At 57.1% G+C, this 25,591-nt stretch overlaps 6 protein-coding genes across 10 annotated transcripts; 3 read left to right on the top strand and 3 right to left on the bottom strand.

The window, feature by feature from the left end:
- Positions 1-364: 364 nt before the first annotated feature.
- Positions 365-5,207, bottom strand: DDX25 (DEAD-box helicase 25). The gene is made up of 11 exons (XM_061368433.1): positions 4,973-5,207; positions 4,836-4,889; positions 4,315-4,450; positions 4,124-4,216; positions 3,936-4,038; positions 3,144-3,258; positions 2,862-3,039; positions 2,296-2,533; positions 1,868-2,030; positions 1,591-1,779; positions 365-566 (listed from the first exon to the last, which is right to left on the bottom strand). The coding sequence occupies exons 1-11, from the start codon at positions 5,142-5,144 to the stop codon at positions 505-507; spliced, it is 1,503 nt and encodes a 500-aa protein (XP_061224417.1). The 5' UTR covers positions 5,145-5,207; the 3' UTR covers positions 365-504.
- On the top strand, positions 5,186-11,566 carry PUS3 (pseudouridine synthase 3). The gene is made up of 5 exons (XM_061368434.1): positions 5,186-5,263; positions 7,955-8,382; positions 9,209-9,768; positions 10,124-10,314; positions 11,165-11,566. Exons 2-5 carry the CDS (start codon positions 7,996-7,998, stop codon positions 11,458-11,460), a joined length of 1,434 nt encoding a protein of 477 aa, XP_061224418.1. The 5' UTR covers positions 5,186-5,263; positions 7,955-7,995; the 3' UTR covers positions 11,461-11,566.
- Positions 6,081-7,978, bottom strand: HYLS1 (HYLS1 centriolar and ciliogenesis associated). Its single transcript, XM_061368435.1, has one exon. It carries the CDS (start codon positions 7,158-7,160, stop codon positions 6,363-6,365), a length of 798 nt encoding a protein of 265 aa, XP_061224419.1. The 5' UTR covers positions 7,161-7,978; the 3' UTR covers positions 6,081-6,362.
- Positions 11,567-12,395: 829 nt separating the features above from the next.
- On the top strand, positions 12,396-15,443 carry RPUSD4 (RNA pseudouridine synthase D4). Its single transcript, XM_061368431.1, has 7 exons — positions 12,396-12,590; positions 12,725-12,890; positions 13,506-13,707; positions 13,874-13,967; positions 14,057-14,207; positions 14,679-14,776; positions 14,927-15,443. Exons 1-7 carry the CDS (start codon positions 12,411-12,413, stop codon positions 15,110-15,112), a joined length of 1,077 nt encoding a protein of 358 aa, XP_061224415.1. The 5' UTR covers positions 12,396-12,410; the 3' UTR covers positions 15,113-15,443.
- On the top strand, positions 15,167-19,271 carry PANX3 (pannexin 3). 3 transcript variants are annotated; one of them, XM_061368429.1, is made up of 6 exons: positions 15,167-15,279; positions 16,417-16,542; positions 17,290-17,432; positions 17,526-17,740; positions 17,875-18,536; positions 19,111-19,271. In XM_061368429.1, exons 1-6 carry the CDS (start codon positions 15,216-15,218, stop codon positions 19,170-19,172), a joined length of 1,272 nt encoding a protein of 423 aa, XP_061224413.1. In that variant the 5' UTR covers positions 15,167-15,215; the 3' UTR covers positions 19,173-19,271. The 3 variants fall into 3 exon arrangements, with proteins under 3 accessions (XP_061224413.1, XP_061224414.1, XP_061224412.1); XM_061368430.1 differs by having other exon boundaries at positions 15,177-15,279; positions 16,147-16,542; XM_061368428.1 differs by having other exon boundaries at positions 15,184-15,279; positions 16,381-16,542.
- On the bottom strand, positions 18,532-25,358 carry SIAE (sialic acid acetylesterase). 3 transcript variants are annotated; one of them, XM_061368427.1, is made up of 10 exons: positions 25,267-25,358; positions 23,590-23,754; positions 22,728-22,891; positions 22,514-22,652; positions 22,245-22,428; positions 21,640-21,767; positions 21,421-21,554; positions 21,085-21,239; positions 20,386-20,581; positions 18,532-18,768 (listed from the first exon to the last, which is right to left on the bottom strand). In XM_061368427.1, exons 1-10 carry the CDS (start codon positions 25,307-25,309, stop codon positions 18,565-18,567), a joined length of 1,512 nt encoding a protein of 503 aa, XP_061224411.1. In that variant the 5' UTR covers positions 25,310-25,358; the 3' UTR covers positions 18,532-18,564. The 3 variants fall into 3 exon arrangements, with proteins under 3 accessions (XP_061224411.1, XP_061224409.1, XP_061224410.1); XM_061368425.1 differs by lacking the exon at positions 18,532-18,768 and adding an exon at positions 19,558-20,309; XM_061368426.1 differs by lacking the exon at positions 18,532-18,768 and adding an exon at positions 19,558-20,309 and having other exon boundaries at positions 21,640-21,749.
- Positions 25,359-25,591: the final 233 nt, after the last annotated feature.

The raw sequence follows: 25,591 nt of genomic DNA, 5'->3' as shown, positions 1-25,591 counted from the left end.
TCCAGTCTCCCTCAGCCTGTGTGTGTGCTGGGGATTACCCTGACACAGGGACAGGACCTTGCACTTTGCCTTGTTGAACACCATCAGGTTCGCACATTCCCACCCCTCTAGCCTGTCCAGGTCCTTCTGTATCCCATCCCTTCCCTCCACTGTGTCAACCGCACCACCCACCTTGGTGGGCCCCCCCCGGCTCCGATGCAGAACGCAGCTTCCAGTGGAAAACCGGAGTTTGCTGCTTCCCTGCCCTCTAGACCCGGTTTTGAGGAACATCATCCTGTGCTGAGCCCCTCAGGGGATCAAATCCACCAAGTGCCAGCTGTGAGAAACTCAGAGATACACCAAGGAACAAAACCAAGGACAACACTGGCTGTAAGTGCACTGTCTTCTCAAACATCACAACAAAACCAAACAGCTTCAGGGAATTCCAAGAGAACTGGGGAACTGTTTTCACAGCAACTTTGCCTTGTTAGGAACCAAAACTAGGATCTGGTGAGTCTTCCTCACTCAGCTTCCAAGCCTCTCGATCTCATCCATGTCGCCCGGGTCCAGCTGCGTGATCTTGGTCTCTGTAAGAAGGGAAAATAGAAACAAAATGCGTCAGAGCTTGGGAAAACAGGGCCCAGCGAGGGCAGGAGCTGGCGTCTGCACTGCCTGCATGCACCGCGGGCTGGGAAGCTCCCGCCGCTGGGAATTCCATGATGCAGATCAAGGGTGGCTGCTGCGGAAGCGAGAGGCAGCCCATGCAAGAAGCAGCAGCTCGGGTGAGGTTTGAGGCTCTGCTCCCACCTCCGAGGCGATGCCGGATGGGAAGAGGGTCGTTGTCCTTGTTGGGGAGCCCCAGCCTCAAGTCATGATGTCAAAAAAGCAGACAGGAGCTCATCACTTGGATTTCCATCCCCTGCTGGGCTCCTCTGGCCAATTCCATGGTTGGACTCGGCCTCCTCGGTATTCCAGCTGCAGTTATCCAGTGCTTCTGCTGCTTGGAAAAGCCTTTGCCGGAGTATCTGGCTCACGTGTGTCCTGCCAGGCTCTGCCACCGGCTCCTTTGGGGCTTGGATTTAAAGGACAAGCTACCGGGACAGCTGGGCAGCACTGAGGAAGGGACGTGATTTTCCACACACCAAAAGGTTTTGATAACCTGCTTTTTCCTAAAAATCATAGGGAAAACATACCAGGATTTGAAAAGCCACCAGTGCAGCTACAGCATTTTGCACATTCCATGAAAAACCCTCTTGATATTCTCAAGTGGAATCTGTTTCCACTCAGGAATGACTCAGGCACCATTTCAGCTACCAGCTTCAATACTGAAGCATGGACACCACACCCCTGGGATGCAGTTTTGCCAGGTAAGGGCAGATAAAATGCCTGAAAGAGGAAAAAGAAGCGATGCTGAGGCATCCTGGGTATGTGAAATATCCCTCTCAAGTCACACACAACTTCCTTGGCTGGTTGTCTGGAAATGTCACTGCAAGGGAGGAAAAATCCCAACCCTAGAAGGGCGATGGGCTGAAGGAGCAGCCCAGTAAGCTGGAGGGGGGAATCCCAATTCCCAAACCACCCCAGGAGAGGTGGATATGAGCGGATACTCACGGAAATGCTCCTCTATCATCTTCACGAGCCCCACGTCCTGGCTCTCCACCATGCTGAAGGCGATGCCCTTCTTCCCGAAGCGCCCCGTGCGCCCGATGCGGTGGAGGTAGGTCTCAAAGTCAGGCTCTCCCCGATGGTTGGTGGGGAGGCCGAAGTTCACCACAATGGTGACCTGCTGCACATCGATGCCTGGAAGAGGAAGACAGAGGGAGGGATCACCTCACCCTGCAGGATGAAGAACCGGAGGTGAGGTGAGGGGCGCTGGGATTCGGGGTACCTCTGGCGCAGACATTGGTGGCGATGAGGACCTTCTCCTTCCCGCTGCGGAAGCGCTGGATGATGTTGGCACGATGGGCAACCGTCAGGTCTGATGTCAGCATGGCAACCTGGTGTCCCTCCTGGGACATGGCCACTGCCAGCCAGTCGGCACTCTTCCGTGTCTGGGAGAGGCAGGATGACGCGGGATGAGGTGCTGCTGTGGCTTTGCCAGCATCCCTTCACTCCCAGAACACATGCCACCGATATTCCCCTATCCCAAGTCCCCTGCTCCTTCCAGAGAGCTCCTGGTGCTTCCCAACACCTCAAATAAGGCAAAACATGATGTAGACAAGCTCAAAGCCTCTACCAGGACACGCTTTGAGGGCAGGGACATGCAGTGTGTTTCCATGTCACACATGGACCTCCCCATACTCCAAGGTGCTTTACCTGGCAGAAGATCATGGCCTGTCCGATGGTGATGCCACCATAGATGTTGCAGAGAGCTTCGTACCTCTCCTCCCTGCTCCTGCACACAAAGAAGAACTGCCGGATGTTGCTGAGGGTGAGCTCGTTCTCCCGCAGCATTAGCATGATGGGGTTGGAGACGATTTTCTCAGCAAACTCCCGCACGGTTGACTTGAAGGTGGCCGAGAACAGCAGCATCTGGCAGCTCTTGGGGAGAGCCCTGGGGAGAAGGAGAAGGACTTGTCAGCCTGGCTCCTGGATGGACTCATTAGAAGGAGGGGAAAAGGTAATTTAAGGTGATTTTGTGCTGTTGTAAAGGCTCAAAGGAAAGGGAATTGTGACAAAAGCCTTGCTTGCTGTCCAATGGACACAGATTTACAGAGCCACATCCCTGGACTAAGCAAAGCACATGCACAAACATTGATCTCATAGCAGCAAACCCCCTGCGCATCACAGGGACACTCTTCTGTTGCTGCTTCAGCTCATCTTGGGAGACGAATTCTCCCTCACTTCCCTCAAAGAGGGTTAAATCCATCAGGAACACCCACCTCTGGATGCGGATGCTCTGACTGGAGAGGCCCTGTGTGTCGATCATGATGTCAGCTTCATCCAGCACGAAGAGAATGATCTTCTTCAGGTCCACAACCTTCTGCTTGAAACACCAATCCAGCATCGTTCCCGGTGTCCCGATGATGATCTGCTCCTTTATCACAGTGCCCTGAAGGACTGCCAGAGAGTAAATGAGACCATGTCCCTCCTTCAGCTATCTCGGGGCTCCAGGAGGGGGTCCCAATGCTCCCATGGTGCCAGTGGCTCCAGGCAGGACTCACCTCGGTTCCCCCGGATCGCATACGCAACCCTGATGTCGGCACAAAACCGCCCGATGCCCTCGATCACAGACCCGATCTGCAGCGCCAGCTCGTAGGTGGGAGCCAAGCAGAGGCACTTGGGGGGAAATAAAGAGTTCTCAGACCAGAAATGCTTTGTTTAAAAGCCAAGGATACTCCCAGGATGGGAAACACCAGGCAGACACAAGGGGCAAACAGGAAAATCCCACGCTGCAACACCTGAAAGTGCAGGGGGATTGGGAGTTGATCAGATCTGAGGTCAGGGAGCTGGGAACATGGCCCAGCTGCAGGGATATAGACAGAAAGGAATCACTGTAACTGGTTCGGGGGGGGATACTGGTCTCCTGAAAGATGGTGCAGCTCATTTCCATGCCCAGCTTTAAAGCAACAGCTTAAATCACCCCATACATTGGAGATGAGTGGTCCCAAATGGCCGCAACCTGCTGCCACAGCAGGTTCTGCACGCAGGGAGGTGACCACGGATCACGGGGGTGTTTAAACCACCAGAAACCCAGAAGCTTCTCCATTTGCTTTTCCAAGTTTAAATTCCAGGCTATCTAACGCCTGGCTTAAGGTAGCAAGAAGTGCCTCCTTTCAGCAGGCACCACACCTTCTGTCCTACCTGCTGCTGCAATGGTACCTGGGGGTTCATCATCCCCTTCCAGCGGATAAAATCACAAGGAAGCAGGGACAAACCCCTGGGATCTGCCCCCAGGCAGCATTTCAGGGCTTGGGCAGGCCCTCCTGCATCAGCTTTCCCTTTCCCTATGTTACCTGTGGGTATTTCTCGGTGGCATTAGCTCTGCTCAGCATGGCCAAGACAAAAGCTGCTGTTTTCCCTGTCCCTGACTGGCTCTGGGCAATCAGATTTTGGGGCCTGCAAGGCAAAGATGGCTTAGGGGAATGCGAGGGTTGGGGCGCCTCGAGGGAGACGGGGTTCACCACGGGGCATTGCTACTCACGGGTACGCCAGCATCATCGGCAGAGCTGTCTCCTGGATTTTGGATGGTCTGTTGAAGTCCATCATGTAAACACCCTGTAAAAGCTCCTTTTTCCTGTGAAAACATCAGAAAACCCATCAGAAACGCTCAGTTTGGGGAGTGCTGGTGACTCTTTAAGGGGGGGGGGGGGCGACACACACACACACACTCACAGGGGCAGCTCCTCGAAGCTTCTGATGGAGTACAGTGGGGAGCTGGGGTCCCGCTGCAGGATCTGTACGTTGTGGTAGGACTCCACCAGGGATGTGCGGATCAGCTTGTTCAGCAGCGAGGTTTCGGCTGGCACCACTGGATAAGGCAAGAATTCATTAAAAGGGCCAGTGTTGTTTAGAGTTATCACTGACTGATGAGGGGATGGAGAGCACCCTCTGTACATCTGCAGAGGACACCAAGTTGGGTGGGAGTGTTGATGTGCTGGAGGGCAGGAGGCTCTGCAGAGGAAGCCAGACAGGCTGGATGGACTGGATGTGACCAATGGGCTGAGGTTCAACAAGGCAAAGCGCCGGGTCCTGCATCTGGGCCACAACCACCCCATGCAAGGCTCCAGGATCCCAAATCACGACACCGAGCTTATCCCCTTCCCTGCCACACAGGGCTCGGGCTGTCCCCCCTCTTGGGGACCCCGACACCGCTGAGGTGGAGGGCTCTGCCCCCCCCGCTGCAGACACTTAACCTTTCTCCTCCTCCTCCTCCTCTTCTTCATCCCCCTCCTCGTCGCCTCGTCCAGCTGTGGGAGGAGAAGTGAGGTTGAGGCGGGCGTGCCGACCGGGCCCTCCCCGAGGCGGGGCCGGGGCCGGGGCCAGCGCTCACCGCGGCGGCACACGAAGGGGTCCCGGCAGCTCTGCGGGCCGCAGGGCGCGGGCAGGTTCCGGGAGGTGGCGGTGGATCCCGGCGGGAAGACGCAGGGAAGCGGCAGCAGCCCCGCAGGACCGGCGCGGCCCAGCCCGGCCTCCCAGCGGCCGCTGTCCCCGGCCTCCGCCATGACGCCCTCCTGCCACCGCTCCTGAGGCACAGACGCGGGGAGAGGCGCCCCCTGGCGGGCGGGAGGAGCGCGGGGGGGAACCGGACGGGGCAGGCGCTTCCGGGGCACCGGCACCGCAGGTAGGAGCGGGGATGTGGGCCCGGGGCGGATGGGGTTCGGGGCGAGAGGAGCAGGGACCTACCAGGGTTTCAGGAGGTCTCTGGGGTGATGGGGGGCACGGACTGACCCATGGAGGGGGTGGAAATGGGGCGCTGGGGATAGGGACCCCGTAAGGTCCCGCAACGTGTTGGGGGGTGCTGGGGACAAGGACCCTATAAGGGTACAGGACAGGGACCACATGGGGTGCCAGCACTGCGCCCCACAGGGTTTTGGGATGTTCCTAGGGTGCTGGAGGACCAGGGGCCTTGTGGAGTGGTGTTGCTGTTCCTCATAAGGTTTTGGGTGGGTCCCTGGGGTGCCAAAGGAGCAGGGACGCTGTAGCGTGGTGGCAGTGTCCCCCATAGGGCTTTAAGGAGTCCTTGGGTGCTGGGCGCAGACACCTCTATAGGGGGGGGTCCACAGGGCACTGGAGCACGGGGTGCCAGAACTGGCCCGTGTGGGGTGACAGCAGGGAGTCCCTCATCCCCCACCCCAGAGGAGGTTTTAGGGACCCAACATGGGGTTCCCACTGTCACCTGCTTCGCATCCTTCCCATGCCCTCTTCCAGCCATTCCCTGATGTTCTGGGGACCTCTACTGCACAAATCACCAAACTGCTGGAAATATGGGGGGAAAACCAGGAAAATCATGAGGATAATGTTGGGTTTAATTCCCCCTAAAACGTGTTTTAAAAACAAGGTAAAGTGGGGCTAAGTGAGGCACAAAGATGAGCCTGGAGTAACAGGTATAGGCTGAGGGGGTGAGGAAACATCTCTGATTAACCCACAAGACAATAAGGAATCTTTCCACACATTTTATTAGAGATATTGCCATAAATAAAACTTCACGTGAGAATCCAGGAGCACTCAAATCCCAAAGATCCTTACATCCTGATTCCTAATGCCCCGAACCTGAACTCGGGAGGAAGCTTTTCCCTCTGCGCTAGGTGAAGTTTTAATACCAGGATTTAACCCTTTAGAAATGCATAAAAAAAAGGGGAGATTTCCCAAATTATCAAGGATTTTGAGGGGGAAAAATGCATTCGGTGTGTGGGGTTCAGAGTTATCTGTATGGAGCAGGCCTAGATGGAGGTGGCTTTCCTGGGAATGAGGCCGTTGGCCAGGTCCCAGCGCACTTCCCAGCGCAGGGCAGCTCTCTTCTTCTCAGTGGGCACCATGTAGGTGTTGGGGACATAGAGGTGTTGTGGTGGCTTCCCAGGAAGCTCAGCCTTGCAGAGCATCTGCTCCCGGATGCTCCAGCGCAGTTCCTGCCGCTGATCCTCTCCTGGGATCCGGAACTTCTCCCATTCTCGTTTATACTCAAAGTATTTGGCCACTCGGTCGGTTTTCCCCCTGTTCCGTCCCAGCAGCTCGAGCCGTGGTGGGATGAAGGATTTGGGTTGTCCCCCTGTGTACTGAGAAACAGGAGAGCTCCTGCTCCTGAAATCCCCAGGGAGAAAGGGGGAGCTGTCCAGAGGGAGCCACTGGCACAGAGATTCATCATGGGAGCTGCTGCTGGTCTCAATCTCCCCCTCAGAGATGCTGTCATCTGGCTCAGACAATTCCTGACTGGGGCTCCAAACCTCGGGATTGCTCTCGGGCTCGCTGGGCACCGACTCATCAGACACCTCCACTGCCCCATCGGGCCTGTGCCTCAACACCTTCCTTTTCATGACCAGCCTCCTGGCTCCTCTCTTCTCCTTGGAACATCGAGGAAAGCCTGGCTGTGTTCCCAAAGTGAGGGAGGCATCGACATAGGGATCGTGGTGGGGGTGTGCCCACTGCTCGCTGCCTCCACGCTGGGGGTACCGCGCTGCAGCTGGCGACTCCTCGGCATCCAGAGTGGTCCATTCATACCTGTCTGCTCCCATTGTATCCATGATTTTCACCAGATGGGTGGATTCTGCAAAGAAACAGTAAAGCAGAGTTAATTCCTTGCAGCACTTGGAGCTGAAGACATAAAGTGGGCTCTGACATTCAGCTGCTGAATATCCTGCTGCCAGCAGAAGGCTCTTCACCTACAGCAGTGCAGATATAAACCTCCCCCATCCACAAGGAAACCCCCAAATTCCATCCTAAAAACAGCACTGAAATTAATTCAGTGATATATAAGGTACTAACAAGATGATGGACAAGCACAGGGTGGATTCAGTTTGCTGTGTAATAGATTTTCCCCTTGTACCTGCTCTTAAAAACATGGAATTGACTCATGATTTAATCCAGGGATGGCCAAGAAGATTTTACTCCCACAGAAGAAAAGGCTCATTGCAGCCCAAAGGCTGAGTGTGATTATGGTATTCCTCAGGAGCTGTGCTGAAAAGGGATCTAGAGACGGATTCCAGTCGTGACACAGGTTTAGGATGACTGGTTTGGAAAAGAGAGAAGGAAAACTCCAGTTTGAAGCGTGATGTTATGAAATGCTGGAGCAGATGGTGTGGTGAGATGAGTGGCAGGTGTTAGCGAGCTGTCTGGTGTGGTGGTGCTGGCTCAGCGGGCTGGGGAATGGAAAAGGCTCCACCATGGTGTGGATAGCACAAAGCCAGCTGGGAATGCCAGATCCCACAGAACACTGAGAGGTTAAAACAATAAATTATTCCGTGGGTAATGATTATTTCATAGAGCAAAGTGATAGATGTGATAAAGCCACATAAAAATGTGATTTCCTTCTTTGCAGAACCTGAGGAGCCCCCGGCACCTGCGGAAGGCTCCAGGACTATGGCTGAGGGGAGCACGGCTGCTGATCAGGAGCGACTCTTGAGAAGGGTGCAGGAGCTGGAAGAGGAGGTGAGGAGGCTGCGGGAGAAGCTGCGAGAGGATGAGGAGGGCGTTGTGAAACAAGAGGCTCCATCAGCCCCAGGGAAGAGCAAGAAACGCCAACAACGGCCGTTTGATTTCGGAGCCTACGGCCGCAGACACGTGGCACTGAAGATCTCCTACCTGGGCTGGGGCTACCAGGGCTTTGCCAGCCAGGAGAACACCACCAACACCATTGAGGAGAAGCTCTTTGAAGCCTTGAAGAAGACACGGCTGGTAGATGACAGACAGACATCCAACTACCACCGCTGCGGGCGGACGGACAAAGGAGTCAGTGCGTTTGGACAGGTCAGTATCCCCCCCTGCTGGGGCTCTTCCTGGGTTTCTGGGCTCCTGTTTTAAGAGGATGAAACATGGTTTTCAGGCTGCAGCTTCCCAACAGCCCAGAAAGGAAGATGCCCCTTCCTTGCAGAGCCCTGGCAACTGATTTAACTGGCTCACCCTAACAAAAAATGAAATAGAATCCAAGAATTGGATCTCTTCCTGGGGAGCCAGGCAGCCCAATTCCTGCGCAGAAGGGTCTGGGGGTAGCTGGAGCGGAAGGGAGCGTGGGAGAGGGAGGGAGTGAAGCGATGGCTTCATCGCCAGGCCAGTCTCTGCTTCCCTCCTGCCTTGGGAATTGGAGCCAGCTCAGCTCTTGCTTCAGATGTCTGCTCTCCTTCATGTGATGTGCCACATGGAATAGGGCAGGGGCCGGCTTTCCTTGTGCTGTTTGAAGCATGCAAGCACCTGCAGTGTTCATTAACTTGCTCCCACAGCAGGTTTCCCAGGCAGCCAGGCTGTTATTGCCTTAAACCATCACCTCCAGACAAAAAAAAATATAAGTGAAATAATAAAAAAGCACATTATATCCAAAAAAACAGGGCCTAAAGTCGAAGCAGTTTTGAGCTACGTAGGCAGCCTGCAAGTTTCTGTGTTATTAAAGGAATCTCTAGCATCTGCTGGGAACCTGAGCAGAGGCAGCTCTTCCCGCAGGAAGGAGTGGGGAGATGGCCCCATTTGAGACACCTTCCTCTGGAGGAGATCCTGAATTTATTTCACAGTGGTGTAGGAAGACTTGGCTCCCCAGAATACACCCATCTGCCATTTCTTCCTGGCATTCCTCATTTTGCAGGTGATCTCCCTCGATCTCCGCTCCAACCTGCTGGAGGGGCAGAAGCTCAATGGCCACAGGGGTGCCTCGGAAGGGAAAAGCGAGGAGGAGCTCCGCTACACCCATATTCTGAACAGGGTGCTCCCACCCGACATCAGGGTGCTGGCCTGGGCCCCCGTGGAGCCTGAATTCAGCGCCAGGTTCAGCTGCCTCAAGAGGACCTACCGGTACTTCTTCCCCTGTGCCAACCTGGATGTGGGGCTCATGCACACCGCGGCCCAGAGGTATGTGGGGACGCATGACTTCCGTAATCTCTGCAAAATGGATGTTGCCAACGGGGTGGTGAACTTCCAGAGGACGATCCTGAGTGCTGGAGTGACGTGGGTTGAAGGAGGAGGAGGAACAGGCCCGCAGGATCCCTTCCATCTGTGCCAGTTTGAGGTGACAGGCCAAGCGTTCCTCTATCACCAAGTGCGCTGCATGATGGCCATCCTCTTCCTCATCGGCCAGGGGATGGAGAGCCCAGAGGTCATTGATGAGCTGCTGGATGTGGAGAAGAACCCTCAAAAGCCACAGTACAGGTATGGGAAGCTTGGGAAAACTTGCTGGGCTGCTTGTCGAGGCGATGGCTGTGTGTGAAGTGCTGCTGGCAAGGCAGTTCTCTGCCAGCCTGCGAAGCAGTCTCTCACAATATGGAAGCAAGCTGCCAGCGGCCTCTCCGGGAGGTATCCATAAGGATCTCAGTTTTGCTGCTCTCAGACAAACTTTATGGCTTTAGTCCATGGTATATGGTAAAAGCTAATTCAGTTTTTAAAGGCAAAGGGAGTTCTGTAAAAGACAGGGCTGCTTTTGGCAGAGGGCAGGGTGTTGTGTGAGCCTTTTCTGTCACAGATCCCTCCAGACAGTGACAGCTAACACTTCCCTCCTCTTCCCCAGCATGGCAGTAGAGTTCCCTCTCGTCCTGTATGACTGTGAGTTTGAGAACGTTCAGTGGCTCTACGACCAGGAGGTACAGGAGTTCAATGTCACACACCTGCAGCAGCTCTGGGCCAGCCACGCCGTCAAAACCCAAGTGCTGCGCAGCATGTTGCAGGGGTTAGATGCTGCTCCTGTGGCTACAGGCAAAGGTAAGGGATGGGTTTGTGGCAATATCTGGGTCAGGGCAATCCCAGCTACAGTTTTGGTGGAAAAGTGCTTCAGAGCAGCCCTGAGAAGGACTTGGGGGTGTTGGGTGAGGAGAAGCTGCCCATCACCTGGCTTCAGTGCGCACCTGAGCCCAGACCCCCCCAGATGCTGGGCTGCACCCTCAGAGCATGAGCAGCAGCTCAGGGAGGGGATCCTGCCCCTCTGCTGTGCTCTGGGAAGACCCCCCCGGCAGTCCTGATCCAGCTCTGGGGCAGCAGCACAAGAGGGACGTGGAGCTGTTGGAGCGAGGCCAGAGGAGGCCACGGAGATGCTGCGAGGGCTGGAACAGCTCTGCTCTGGAGCCAGGCTGAGAGAGCTGGGCTGGGGCAGCCTGGAGAAGAGAAGGCTCCTGAAGGGGAGACCTTAGAGCAGCTCCAGTGCCTAAAGGGGCTGCAGGAAACCTGGAGAGGGGCTTGGGACAAGGGCCTGTAGGGACAGGCCAAGGGGAATGGCTTGAACCTGCCAGAGGGGAGACTGAGCTGAGCTCTTAGGCAGAAGCTCTTCCCTGTGAGGGTGCTGAGGCGCTGGCACAGGGTGCCCAGAGAAGCTGTGGCTGCCCCATCCCTGGCAGTGTTCAAGGCCAGGTTGGACACAGGGGCTTGGAGCAAGCTGCTCCAGTAGAAGGTGTCCCTGCCTGCATAGGGGGTTGGAGCTGATGAGCTTTAAAGTCCCTTCCAACTACAAACCAGTCTGGGATTCTATGAATATCACAGAATTACAAAGGTTTGAAGGACAGAAGAGGGAATTAAGTAGATTGTTCAAACCATGGGTGTTGTTTTTGTTGCATCACAGGTGAGGAGAGCAGCAGCACCATCCTCTGGGCAGCCCGGCAGCCCCCTCTCTGCCGCCAGGCCAGTGGCTTTGTGGAAGGTGTCCGAGCCCGCACGTACAAGCCTTTACTGTCCCGCCCCAAGTGCGAGGGGCTGGAGGCCCGTATCCAGCACTTCGTGCAGCGGGGCCGCATCCAGTCCCCCCTTGGGCTGGAGCTGGAGGGGGACGGGGACCAACAGGCTCCTGAGAGCAAGAGGAGCCACAGCAGGGATGTCCAAGAGCAGCCTCCCAAGCGGGTCTGCATGGATATGGAGTGATGGTGACGGGTCACCTCAGCAAGAGGGCATCTCAACCCTTTGCTTTTCGTACAACTGGTAAAAATATGCCATTTTCTAGTGCTATTTTTATAAATACCAAGTAAAGCCACATCTGTGTGTGTCTGGTTCTGGGCTCCTCAGTGCAAGAAAGACAAGGAGGTGCTGGAGAGGGTCCGGCAGAGGCCACAGGGATGCTCAGGGGTCTGGAGCATCTCTCTGATGAGGAGAGATTGTGGGAGCTCCTGGGGAAGAGCAGCCTGAGAGGGGATCTCATCAATGCAGACCAATAGCAACGAGGTGGGTGCCAGCAGGATGGTGCCAGACTGTTTCCAGTGGTGCTCAGTGCCAGGATAAGGAGCAACGGCCATAAAGTAAAACACACCAAGTTTCACTTCAACATGAGGAAGGACTTGTTCCCATTGCGGGTGTCAGAGCACTAAACAGGCTGCCCAGGGCGGCTGTGAAGTCTCCCTCTATAGAGACATCCAAATCCCACCAAGGACACGTTCTTGTGTGACCTGCTCTGGGTGGCTTTGGACTGGCTCATCCCCAGAGGGCTCTTCAAGCCTAATGGTTCTGTGGAGTGCCAAGGAACGCGGCTGGGTCCTCCTCTGGGGGGAATGGAGGTGCCTCAGCCCCCTCACAACACCGAGGCGACCCCGGCCCGTGCCAGCCCGACCCCCGCCTCCCCGTGGTACCTGTGAGGGCCCGGCCGCTCCCGTGCTCCCTTCGCGACCGTTACCGGTAGCAGCCGCCGCCGCGCTTCAAACCGCCAGGGCTGAGGCGGAGCCGTCCGCTGAGGCCGCCCTGCGCAGCGACACCATTGGGCGGCACAGCCCTCGCTCAACTCGATGGCCCCTTCCGATTGGGCGAGAGGGCTGAAGGGCCGCCCCCGTGCCACTGCCATTGGCCGGTAAAAAGGCGAGGGGAAGGAAGAAGGAGGAAGCAAGATGGCGGCGGCCAGCGGCGGGGCTCTGCGGCGGAGTGTGGCGGGCCTGGCCCGGGCGGCGCGCACCTTTTGCGGCTACGGCAGCAGGAGGGCAGCGGCGGAGGAGAAGAAGGGGCCGGTGCGAGCTGAGTATCTGGCGGAGCGGCTGCGAGAGCGGAAGAGGGAGGAAAAGCAGCGAGAGGTGAGCGGGGCGGGACCGGGCCCTGAGAAGCGGGACTCCAGCTCCTATCGTGCACCGCGGTCAGACGTGCGGTGCAGGCAGGCGCTGTGGGAGCCCGTTTATCCCTCAGCGCTCTCGGTGCCTTGTCTCGTCAGGTCCCTAGAGACCCCGCGCAGAGGCGGGTGCGGAAGCTGGCCATGGTGAGCGCGGGGCTGCAGCACGTTCACCCCAACGTCCTGGCCAAAATGCTGAAGCAGGCAACAGTGTACCAAAACGAGGAGATCGTGGTGATCAACAAACCCTACGGGCTGCCTGTGCACGGTGAGGGGCAGCTGGCCATGTATGCAGCGGTGCCGTGGGGTGGCAGTGGCCTCCATGGCACTGACAGGGGAGCCTCTGTCTCAATCATACAATCACAGTATTGGTTTGGGTTGAAGGGATCTTAAAGCTCACCTTGCCACGGACAGGGACCCCTTCCACTGGAGCAGCTTGCTCCAAGCCCCTGTGTCCAACCTGGCCTTGAGCACTGCCAGGGATGGGGCAGCCACAGCTTCTCTGGGCACCCTGTGCCAGCGCCTCAGCACCCTCATAGGGAAGAGCTTCTGCCTAAGCTCATCTCAGTCTCCCCTGTTTCAGTTTGAACCCATCATCCCTTGTCCTATTGCTACAGTCCCAGCATCCTTACAGCCCCCTTCAGACACTGGAAGCTGCTCTGAGGTCTCCAAGCAGCTTCTTTTCTCCAAGCTGAACAGCCCCAACTTTCTCAGCCTGGCTCCAGAGCAGAGCTGTTCCAGCCCCCTTATCATCCCCATGGCCTCCCTGCCCTGGGAGGGATGTCACCTTTAGATCCCAGCCTCCATCTCACACTCGGGGGCTAACTTAGGGTACATGGGAGGTGAACATTCCCCCTGACTGCTTTGCCCACGGGTTTTGCAGGTGGCCCTGGGATCAAGAATTGTATCACTGATGTGCTGCCAATTTTGGCCAAGATGTTGGAGAACATGAAGGCTGAACCCCTCCACCTCTGCCACCGGCTGGACAAGGAGACCACGGGTGTGATGGTGCTGGCGCGGAGCAAAGAGACAGCAGACAGGATCCGGCTTCTCTTCAAGACTCGTCAGGTGGAGAAGATCTACTGGTAGGAAACATGTGGGTGGACAAGTGGCTCTGAAGGGGCTGTCCCCTGGGCGTGTTGTCGAAGTGGTGGCTTGTCTTCTTTACCCACCTCTTTGGGGAGAAGGGCTGAGGGGAGGGATCCCTTCATGCTGGAGCAACACCCACAGACTTCTGCTTTCCCTCCCCAGGGCAATCAGCCTGGGGGAGCCAGACCCCACTGAGGGCATCGTGGACATCCCCATCGTGGAGAAGGAGGTGCAGAGCCACCAGTCGCACTACAAGGTGAGCCATGCATCCTCTCATCCTCATGCTCCCCATCCCCAGCTCTTTCCTTTGCCTCCCCATGGGCTCACCCTGTTGTCACTGCTCAGAGGACGCTGGCCCCCAGCTACCGCATGTCTCCAGAGGATGGGAAGGTGGTGAGAATCCGGAGGAACCGGAGTGCTGAGAGCGCCGTGACACGGTACCGGCTCCTGGCCAGCTCTGCTGCCTGCTCGCTGCTGGAGCTCCAGCCCATCACCGGTGAGGCCTGGATGGGTGGCCCCGCATCGTGTGAGCTGCTTTCTGTGTGGCTGTGCAGCCAAGAGCAGTGCTGGAAGTGGGAACTCATTGTTAGACAGGATAAGAATCCTATCTGGGACAAGGATCTGGGAATAGTCACATGAGCAGCAGTCAAGGGAGGGGATTCTCCCCCTCTGCTATGCTCTGGGGAGGCCCCCCCCTGCAGTCCTCATCCAGCTCTGGGGCAACAGTGTTCAAGGCCAGGTTGGACAGGGCTTGGAGCAAGCTGCTCTAGTGCAAGGTGTCCCTGCCTGTGGCAGGGGGGTGGAACTGGATGAGCTTTAAGGTCCCTTCAACAGAAACCATTACACGACTCTGATAAGCCATCCCTGGGCATTGGTTTGCTCCTGGGCCATCCTCTGGGTGGTGGATGGGAGCTGAGGCCTGGCACGGCTGGTTGTCATGTTTCTCCTCTCTCCTTTTCTTCCTCAGGGGTGAAGCACCAGATCCGGGTTCACTTGGCCTATGGCTTGGGCTGCCCTATCCTGGGGGATCACAAATACTCCCACTGGAGCAAGTTGGCACCTCAGGTAAGGCAGGTCCAGGGCTGGGTGGGCAGCCAGAGCCACATCCACTTGCAGCAGCGCCCATGTGTTTCCCAGCTCCCCATGAGCTGGGGTTTCCAAGTGCTGTCTGAAGAGCTGGGGTTGCAGAAAGGATCTTTTCTGTCCTCACCACAGAAGCTTCCTAAAGTCACCTTGAAGAGGCTGAAGCTGGAGCAGAGCAAGGCTCGCCACCTCCCGCTCCACCTGCATGCCCACCGGCTCTCCCTGCCCCTGGGCGAGCGGCTGGATCTCGTCTGCAAACCACCCCTCTTCTTCCACAAGACTCTGAGGAACCTGGAGCTGGACTTTGACAAAGATTAACAGGGCAGGAAGGGAGAGGTGGCATGGATCTCCACATCCCTGGCATGTGTAGTGCTGCATCCTGGTGCTTGTCAGCAGTGTCCACCTTGGAGACAGCGGTGAGATGAAGTCCACAGTCCCTGCTGCTTGCCAGACACCTCCTCTGTTGGTACTGGGCTCCAAACCAGGTACCTGTGGGTGCTTCTTGCCCTGATTTGGTACAGAAAAGCAGCTGGGCACACTGAAGAGACACTAGTTTGGTCAAATGAGGCTGTGTAGAAACTGGGCTTTGCCCAGTCGTGATTGGAACTTGTCTCTGAGCAATAAATGGTCCTGTTGGTGCCGAGGTGAAGGGCTTTGTGTCTCTGTGCTTGGTCCCGGGCAGGTTTGATTGGTGCAGTCCCATTTGAGGACTGTCACTCGGCCTTCCAGAGCCATTTAGAGTGCCTACCCTGGCACTCTGTGCTCCAATTTGGAGAGTCCCTTCCTTGGAAAGTCCATGAAAAGTGCAATTTGGCAACGGCTGGGCTGGGAATTCCTCTGCTTGGCTAGGCTGCACAGCTCCTGGACTCCCTTTGCAGTGTCAGTGCTGTTTTTGGGCACAGCATATGCTGCTGGGAGAGACTTTCCTGTCCCTCTGCCCCTTCCAATTCTAGATCCCATTATCAGCATCCTTCTCCCTCGGGAGCTGCCTCGAAGCCAGATTCCTTCCCCTGTGCCCCAAGATTGAAAAGCTGAGGAATGGCAGCACCAGCATTTGGTGTCTCTTGGCCTGTCCCCAAAGCACAAGTTGGTTTAGGTGCTGGAAAAGGCTCTCTGTCGCCTGTGGGGCTACCACATACCTTGGTGGGGTGTCCCAGTAGGGTAACACCCTGTGCCCTACCACCCTGTGCTTCAAGCGGGTGAAAATAGCTGAGGACCCCCCACCCTCCTCAAAAGCACCCAGAAATACATCTGCTTATGAGAGAGGGATGCAAAACCACACAGAGCCAGGCTGGAATTCCGCCTTCCCAGCCTGCTGCCACGGCTGCCTGGGGGTTTGTTTTCTATTTCAGGCCGTGCTGTTTGGGAAAAGGCTTCCCCCTGTAATTACCAGTGGATTCAAGGCGGTGCCTGAGCTCTCATCCCAGCTGCCTGGTAGGGATGGCTTGGCAAGAGATGCTTCCAGCCCTACAAAGCCACTCCTTGAGCTGGGCACACCTCAGACGACACCAGAGCCCCCAGGCAGCAGCAGCAGCAGCAGCATCGTCTCCTCTTCCTCCATACAAAGATGTCCCTCTCGCACACAGCCGCTGAGTACATGCTCTCCGATGCTCTCCTCCCAGATCCCGGCGGATCCCGAGCCAAGGGCCTGCGGCTGGAGCTGCCCAGCGATCGCCTCCTCAAGTTCATCACTGTGGGGCTTCCCCTCTTCCTCGTCTCCCTGGCTTTCGCCCGGGAGTTCTCTGCTGGTGAGTCCTGGTTTTTGAATGGGAATCTTCAGGATACGGTTTGGTTGTCACTGGGAAACACTTGTGGTCTCACCGATGTGGCTGTGGTCCCAGGTGGGGCAGCCTGGCAATGCTGGTTTAGGAATCATTCTGCCTCAGGGATGTTTATTGATTGGTTTTAATGCATTATTGGTTGCTGGGGAAGCTGGGAATAGCCATGCTAAACCCCAGCACCAGTGGTGGATCAATGCCCCACCTCAGCTGCTTGCCCCCAACCCCTTTGGGTGTTGCTGGTGAGGAGGAGGAGGGTGGTGGCAGGGCAGCTCAGAGAATACATCCCACAGGAATCATAGGATGAATCCCAGACTGGTTTGGGTTGGAAGGGACCTTAAAGCTCATCCACAGGCAGGGATACCTTCCACTAGACCAGGTTGCTCCAAGCCCTGTCCAACCTGGCTTTGAACACTGAAGGACAGCACAAAGGGTTTCATTGATGGAGCGTTGTGACCTCAGGCTAAATCTGGCCTTGGCCAATGTCCTGCTGCTGCCTGTGAGGGTTTGGTTTGACTTTGGTTTCTGGCTCATCTCTAATTGCCCCATAGTGCTCAAAGGGTCTGTGTTTGGGAAGTGATGGAAAATGCAGCAGTGGGGAAGGACAGCTACAAAATGACTTGGAAAAAGGGGGGTTTGTAATTCCAAGTGATGCCTGACATGTAATCACCCTCCCTGGACCCCCATGGCTGAGGTACACCCTTCTGCTCACCCCAGGCTCACAGATCAGCTGCTTCTCCCCCACCAACTTCACTGGGAAGCAGTCAGCCTATGTCGACACGGCTTGCTGGGACTCCCTTGTCCACCATGGCTTGGACACCGAGGGACACGCTGTCACCAAGTCCCTGTGGGTTCTCAAGGTACATGTCCAGCTCACATCTGGGTGCCCTCAGGTCCCACCTGGGTGTGCAGCAGAGCTGAAGCAACTCCTCTGCTTATCTCCTTTCCCCCAGGTCTTCCCCTACTCGCTGCTGGTGGTGGCGGTGCTCATGTACCTGCCATACCTGCTGTGGCGTTACGCGGCCGCCCCTGCCCTCCACTCCGACCTCCTCTTCATCATCGACGAGCTGGACAAGTCCTACAACCGCTCCGTGCGCCTGGTGCAGCACATGAGGAAGGTGCAGCAGGCCAGTGCTGAGCCCGAGCGCTTCTGGGAGGAGTATGAGAGGTGAGGCCCTTGGGAAGCCTCCTCATCCCACTGCTGTTTCTCCCCATGGTGTTGTGGCTGTGGCCACGTTCAGGATGGGCTTCGGTTAAGGGACTTGCTTGGGGGGTGGCTCTAACCCCCCTCTGTGTCCCCAGGGCCCGCCAGGAGAGGTATTTTGAGTTCCCGTTGCTGGAGCGCTACCTGACCTGCAAGCAGCGCGCTCACTCCCTGGTGTTCATCTACATCCTGAGGAACCTGCTGCTGCTCGTGTTCTTGGCTGCCACCTGCCTCTACCTGGTCTTCCTCCACCTCAACATCTTCTTCCAGGATGAGTTCAACTGCTCCATCAAAACAGGGCTGCTCCAGGCGGAACCCCACATCCCACCACTCATCCCCTGCAAGCTGGTCTTCTTCTCCATCTTCCAGCTCATCAGCCTCTCGGTTGGTGGTGTCTATGTCCTCCTCATACCCGTGGTCATCTACAACGCCCTGCAGCTCTGCCAGTGGGACAAGGGGCTGCTCTCTGTCTATGAGATGCTGCCTGCCTTCGACCTGCTCAGCCGCAAGATGCTCACCTGCCCCGTCAACGACCTCAACGTCATCCTCCTCTTCCTCCGCGCCAACATCTCCAAGCTGACGTCCTTCAGCCGCCTCAATGCTGTCAGCGCCCTGAGGGAAGCCACCACCAACAAGGAGGACATCGACACTGTCATTGACTTCATGACGCTGCTGGCAGGGCTGGAAACCACCAAGCCCAAACACCACCATGCTTGTGCCCCTGATGGCAGCACGCCCCAGTCCAACGGCAGGGCCCCAGGTAGGATTTGGTGGTAGAGATGACTTCTTCACTCTCCTTTTGGCTCCCACATGCAAGATCCTGTCCTGGGGGTGAGGCTGGATCCATCCACCATTAAAGCCCTAAACCCTTTGGCCAAGATCTGCAGGTTTTGGGGGGGATTTGTGGGGCTGAGAGCTCCGTTTCCAGCCAGGAATGGGCTCTGGCAGCCGGGATGCGATGCTACTGCGAGCCCACGCGTGGGCAGGAGTTGCTATAGGAACAGAAAGCGGAGAGTTTGGCACTTAAATCCAAGCTCTGGGCAAAACCTGACCCCCCCCAGCAGTGGTTTCTAGGCTCTGGGAGACAGCTCATCCTGTCTCATCCCAGCAGGATGGGAGCCAGGAGGCCTGGGCTCCTTTCCTGGCCCTGGGGGTTTTGGTTTCCAATGAGAAAACCACCCAAAACCCCCCAGATTGCTGTATTTAGCATCTTTGTTGGCATGGCAACCACGGGGCTAGCACAACAGGCTCTTGGGCTACTGGCAACTGGTGGTGGAAGCCCAAGACCCCAGTCTGTGATCACCCCAATAACTAACTTCCTCCTCTTTGTCTAGAAATGAAGCCTGGAGTGGAAGCAATGGGAAAAGCCTCTCGGGACTCACTCGGCTCTGCCTGACCCCAAGAGCAGGCTGCAGGCAGAGCAGCTGGGATCCAGTTGGATTCAGTTCCTTATTGCCAGCATTCCTTGAGCACATTAAACTCTGGTTTGGAGACAGCCTGGTGAGGTGATGTCTGTAACGTGACAGCAGCGGCGGGGCTGAGCTCCCCCGCGTTATTCCTGTGTTTGGGATCCCTTTTCTTATGGTTTTCCAGCAAAAAAAAGGGTTAAGGGAAGATTTAGGTGAGCTGTTGGGAGGAAGTTCTTCCCTGTGAGGGTGAAGAGCCACTCTCAGATGTCTTATTCCAAAGGCTGGATGCCACATTTTCCTGGTAATGCAGCAGGAGGGTGGGAATGGAGCACTTAAAGGGTGCTCCTCTGAAGGAAAAGAAGGATCCAGGAATAACTCGAGTTGGTTTATTAACTCTTTATTAACAGCAGGAGGTGGAAGGCACCTCTGCAGCTCCGTGTCCCAGCCCCAGTCTGACCCTTTGGTTGTGGTCTCACCACAGGCTTGTCCTGGACCCTGTGAGCACCGTGCCATGGGGGTCAGCACCCCATGTCCCTGGCGGGGGGACCAGGGACCAGCTCCATGGCAGGGAGGGGTTCAGCTCCCATCCTGCTGCTTGTCTTAACACAATTCTTCATTAATTTCCTTTTAAATTGCCTATATTTTCCCCCTGCAGCCTTGACTTCAGGCCAAAGAGGAGCTGGAGATGTTTAATTAGGGAGGCTGTAACCAAGCCAGCTGCCTCCCTGAATCGGGAGGGCACTGTGCCAACAGCCTGGAGCCACTCGGAGAGGCCTGAGCTCCCTGCACCAGCCCCTAAATCCTTTGGGAGAGCCCTAAATCCCTCAGGAGAGCCCCTAAATCCCCAAGGACAGCAAGGAGCTGGGGTGCAGGAGTAGCAGCTCCATCTCTCCATCTCTGCTGGAGCTCCTCAGGGTCTCCAGGAGGAAGGGGGGCGCAGGCAGGCCCTGGGTGTTGTAGAGGGCACAGGACTGGTACTCACAGGGCCACTCAGCCCAGGCATAGCGCAGGGCCAGCACCAGTGTCCCACAGCCACCCAGGGCCAGTGTCACCGTGTGAGACCCCACTGCCACAATGGGAGCTGGCAGCCACCTGCACAGGGACACAGGGCTGGAGCAGCACACCTAGAGAGGGGAGACACCTCCCTGAGCACGGGCTTCACCTTGCAGCCATGGGGAGAAGCTTCTCCCCCCTCCTCACCTCAAATGCTGCCGTGTCCCTCCGGCGCCACACCAGCCACTGGCTGTAGGTGATGTTCAGCAGAGCCCTGGTGACCTCCACAACAGCCCGAGTCGGGAATGGCCCCTGGAAAACCAGGTTTTTCTCCCCGTATGCCACAGCCCTAGCGCCCAGCTGCAGGCGATGCGCCACGTTCTGCTTGTCCCGGGGGTGGATGCTGCCAAGGAAAGGGAGGGAGGTGGGGTTGGTGTCCTACAGCTTCAGCTGCATCCTACAGCTGCTCTCCTACAGCTTCATCTCAGTCTGACAGGCTGAGAGCTGGGCTGGGGCAGCCTGGAGAAGAGAAGGCTCCTGAAGGGGAGACCTTAGAGCAGCTCCAGTGCCTAAAGGGGAAATCTGGAGAGGGGCTTGGGACAAGGGCCTGTAGGGACAGGCCAAGGGGAATGGCTTGAACCTGCCCGAGGGGAGACTGAGCTGAGCTCTTAGGCAGAAGCTCTTCCCTGTGAGGGTGCTGAGGCGCTGGCACAGGGTGCCCAGAGAAGCTGTGGCTGCCCCATCCCTGGCACTGCTCAAGGCCAGGTTGGACACAGGGGCTTGGAGCAAGCTGCTCCAGTGGAAGGGGTCCCTGCCCGTGGCAGGGGTTGGAGCTGGATGAGCTTAAGTTCCCCTCCAAACCATTCCATGGTTCTATCCATTCACTATCATCCCCCTAGGACTCACCTGCCATAGGGTGAGTGCTCATCGCAGAGATCCATTGCCACGGCCATGAAGGTTCTGGGCATCCTGGCGTTGGGAACGACCCCCACATCAGCTGTCTGGTGCCAGCGGAGCCGGGCGAAGCTGTCCTGGGGGCTCTGCTGGCGGTAGGTGGACAACTGCAAGGCAGAGCAAGGTGTGGAGCTCGGGAAGTGTCTCTTCCATCGCTCCCAACACCATCCACTGGGATGCAGCACCGCTGGCAGGACCTCTTCATGTGTTCACAGCATCCCCTTGCACCTTGGAAGCGGCTCCATGATGCTAAAGGATGGGTAAGCCCCCTCCTCACCCCCTCTTCACCTGCACGAAGCCAAAGGGGAGGAGTGGCTCGCTCTGCCCAGCTGATCCCACATGGAATGCCTGGCGCCAGTCAGCAATGAGCTCGGGGAAGGTGCAGTTGTATTGGTCTGTGTGCAGGAAGGCGTTGGCCTCACCTGTATCCAACAGAGAGGGGCTGGAGTGAACCCAGTGGGATAGTGGAGGCTGCTCCACCCCATAGTGAGGATAACAGGGGCTCACCCTGGTACCAAGCGATCCCCCGCAGTGTCATGTTGAGCAGTGGGTGGATCATAGCATTCCAAAGCACAGAAGGTGTTTGAGGGCCGGAGAAGTGCTGGTGTGGGGAGATGCTGGGAGGCAAAGCTGGGCTAAAAGGGTAGAAAACACGAGGCCAGACCTGAATCCCTTTAACCCTGCATGGTTAAAGCAAACACCGTGCAAAAGGGGAGCCCTGGGGTCCCCCTCTTCCCCTTTTCCCCCTGAGATGTGCCCTACACTCTCAGCACAGGAAAGGGTTTATCCAGAGGGAGAAAAATGATGCATGGAGAGGGAAGACCATTCCCAGATTCTATGATTCTACTTGGACATCCCCCTCCTTAGAGGCAGGAGGTGTCCTTCAGCTTCACATCTTAGTGTTCAAGGCCAGCTTGGATGGGCCTGAAGCAGCATGCTGGAACTGGATGAGCTTTAAGGTCCCTTCCAACCCAAACCAGTCTGTGTGATTTGGTGGGACAGGAGCGCTCTGGGAATGCTTTAGGAGAGGAGGTGGAATGGGAATGGATGGAGGATCTCCCCCAGAGCATCATGGTGTGGGGTAGGAGGTGTTTTACTGCATCTTCTCTCACCTCCTCATGTCCTCCAGGAGCCCACATGCCTGCAGAGTCCTTGGGGAGGACCAGGCCTCGATGGGGGTTCCCCCCCAGGCTGCCTCCACCAGCCCCACAGGGTACCTCAGAGCATCATAGAGGTAACGTCCCAGCAGCCAGCAGACAGCCGAGAAGTAAGTGAAATTCCCATGGCCCAGGTTCTCTGTTCAGGAAACATCAGGCTGCAATGGGAAAAGGGTGGGGGGAACCCACTTCCAGGCTTTCTGGGGAAGGAACAGTGTCCTCACCAGCTGTTGGGATGGACCAGGGCAAGTCAATGCGCTCCAGGTCTTCCAGCTCCACGTCAGAGCGGGATGGAGCCACAGCGAAGACACGGACATAGGGATAGCGAGGGGTGGCAGCGAGCTCCTGGCTGGCATTGGTGATCTAGGGAAGGGTTGGGAGCATGTGGGGTGCTTCCCTGCCTGTGCCGGCAGGACCATGCCATGCCATGGGTCTTACCTGCAGGACTGTCATGACCATGTTGCTCTGCCCGCTGCAAAGCCACACGTCCCCAAAGTAGATGTCCCTCAGCGTCACGTTCTCCGAGCCTTGCCTGGCTGTCAGCGTGTAGGGACCACCCTGATCCATAGGGTCCAGGATGGTCATCCATGTCCCAGAAGGTTCTGGAAGAAGAGGATGGTGCTTATCTTTCCTGATCCCTATGAAGACACCAAGACCTTCACAAAGAGGTTGGATGGGCGGCCAACAACCCATGGGGATGGACAGGTAACAAGGGAAAGATGCCCCATTGCAGGGCTGGGTGGGGAAGTAGGGTTTGGACGCTCTCCACCATCAGAGGGTCCTTCCTCCTGCAGGAACGGAGGGGTTAAGCAGAAAAATCTCCAAGACAAATGTGTGTCAGAGCAGAAGCTGCTGGGAGGAACTGGGATTACAGGAGCAGCTTGGTGTGTGTGACACTGAGATGTCTCCAGCTAATTTTAGAGGCGCCGAATCGAGGCGTAAAGATATTCTGCTGGAGCTTAGCGTGGATTTTCTGGCCTGATTCAGGCTGGATCCTGCAGATCTCCGGTAGCAGCCGATCACTGCTCTATCACAAGACACCTCCAGGCTCCCCAGCTTGTGGAGGAGCCATTTAGGCAGTGATTTCATCCCCTGCCCCCCCAGAAAGGTGAGGAGCAGCCCCCCAACTCCCTGTGCAGGGAAGGAAACCACCAACTGAGATGCTTCTGAGCCCTCACAGCCTTGAGGACAGCTCACCCCAAGGTGATGGAGCCCCACCAGCAGCTCCAATGTGGGCTTCCATGTGCTTCTTGGCTCCAAACTCACCATCCCCAGCTGCCCATGAGGGTCCAGCACTGACCTTTAACTCGTGCCATCTTCTTCATTAGGACAAGGCCACCATCGCCGGAGAGAGCCACGGTCACCGCAGCCCCCGGCTCCCCATAGCCCCACACCACGGCCCCCGCCGGCTCCTTCTGCAGCACCATGTGGTCGCCATAGTAGGATGCAAAGCTGAGGATTGCCCCTGGAACCAGCAGACAGCACCAACCATGAGCTCCAGGAGGAAAAAGCAAAGGGAAAACTCCTCTGCAAGGCCTCCGAGTCCTTCTGAAATACAGATTATTTGAGATCCAGCTTAATTTAGAGCTTCCTTTGGGTCTGGTCAACCTTAAGGTGGTTGAAATCACCAAGGAGATGAGGAAGTGGCTGAGTTTGAATCCCCAGGAGAGCCCAAGTCACGTCCCAAAGCCCAGGAGCTTGTGTTATACATAGTTTGGGTACAGATTGCGGTAAGAACTCTTCTAATAACAGCATTTCTGCCAGCCCAGCCTTGCTAATAACTATGTTCTGACATACTTTCCCCTTGCTAAAGCAGGCTTGGCACATGGCGGGGTGGGAAGCACCAGGAATGCGGCACCGGCAAAAGCAGGGAGGGAACAGCGGTCTCAGCCCTGGCACCCCCAAAAGCCCCGTTCTGAGGGTGTGAACAGAAACCCACACTGGAACTGGGTCAGGGCAGCGTGTGCAGGGCTTGGACGCGATGTCCTCAGCCTCTGTGGAAGCAGCCGGTCCCCAAGCCCCTTCCCGAGGCTCTGGGAAGGACGAGTTACATAAAGCCATGAGTTGGAGGAGGGAGAGAAGTACAAAGTGAGGCGCCGGGGAAGAGGCTGGAGCTATAAAAAGCGGCTGGGAGGAGGGAAGGGAGCAGAGCCCACGGGACGCGCCGAGGAGCCGCATGCAGCTCCCGCCTTACGTAAAGCATCGTCCCACGGGGCAGCGGCGTGCCAAGGGCGGCGGAGCGGGGTTTAGGGCATGCCAAGGGCCCCGAAATGGGCTCAAAGAGGGGCTGGGGGGTTCCAAGGGCATGGAAGTGGGGTTGAGGGTGGTACCAAAGGCATCAAAGTGAGGTTCGGAGGAGGGCAAGACGTGAAGTGGGGTTCTGGGTATGCGAAGGGCATCAAACAGGGCTTTGGGGGTGCAAAGGGCCCTGAACTGGGGCTGGAGGGACAGCGAGGACATCAAAGTGGGGCTCGACGTGGGGCCAAAGGCATTTAAGCGGGTCTGGGGCAGTACCAAGGGTGTTGAAGCAGGGTTTAGGGGATGCCAAGCGCCCTGAAGTGGGGCTCTGGTTGTGCCAAGGGTGTCAAAGCAGGGCTAAGGGGTGCCAAAGGCAGTGAAGCAGGTCAGGGCGGCTACAAAGGGCACTGAAGCAGGATTTAGGGGATGCAAAGAGCCTCAGAGTGGGCCTCTGGGGGTGCCAAGGGCATCGACATGGGGTTTAGGGTGCAAAGGGTGTTTAAGCAGGGTTGAGGGGGATGCAAAGGGCTCCAAAAGGGGCTGAGGGGATGCTAAAGTCCTCAAAGCGGGGCCAAGGGTGGTGCTAAAAGCATTGAAGCGGGTCTGGGGCGTACCAAGGGCATCGAAGTGAGGTTTAGGCCATGCCAAGGGCTCCCAAACGGGGCTTTCGGGTGCCAAGGGCCCGGTCGGGCTGCGGAGGGTGCCCGGGGGTCCGGACCGGCCCCCCCCAGCCCTTTACCTGCCGCCACCGGAGCCAGCGCCAGCAACGCCCACGCCGCCATCCCGGGGGAGGAGGGGGATAGAGGAGCACGGCGCGGGTGGGCACTAGGACCCAGGGCCCGCCCCGATCCCGCCCCTTTGGGGGCGTGGCCAGGGCGGTTGCCTAGTAACGGCGTCCTCACGTCTGCCTGAGTCGCTGGTGCGGCCTGGCCGGGTCCGAGGGGAGGGCATGGGGGAAAGGGACGGGGCCGGGCTGGGGGTGCAGGAGCGGAGTGCGGGGAACCGGGGATAACGAGGGGGAACCAGAGGAACCGGGGTCCGGGACCCTCCGGTACCGAAGGCCG

This window comes from Neopsephotus bourkii, unplaced genomic scaffold (genome assembly GCF_033783945.1).
Source record: "Neopsephotus bourkii isolate Nb327-2 ecotype Australia unplaced genomic scaffold, CSIRO-AGI_Nbou_v1 NB_1433, whole genome shotgun sequence".
In the NCBI taxonomy this organism is placed as follows: domain Eukaryota; kingdom Metazoa; phylum Chordata; class Aves; order Psittaciformes; family Psittacidae; genus Neopsephotus; species Neopsephotus bourkii.
The sequence above is the reverse complement of the archived record's forward strand: the minus strand, read 5'-3'. Positions and strand labels throughout refer to the sequence as shown.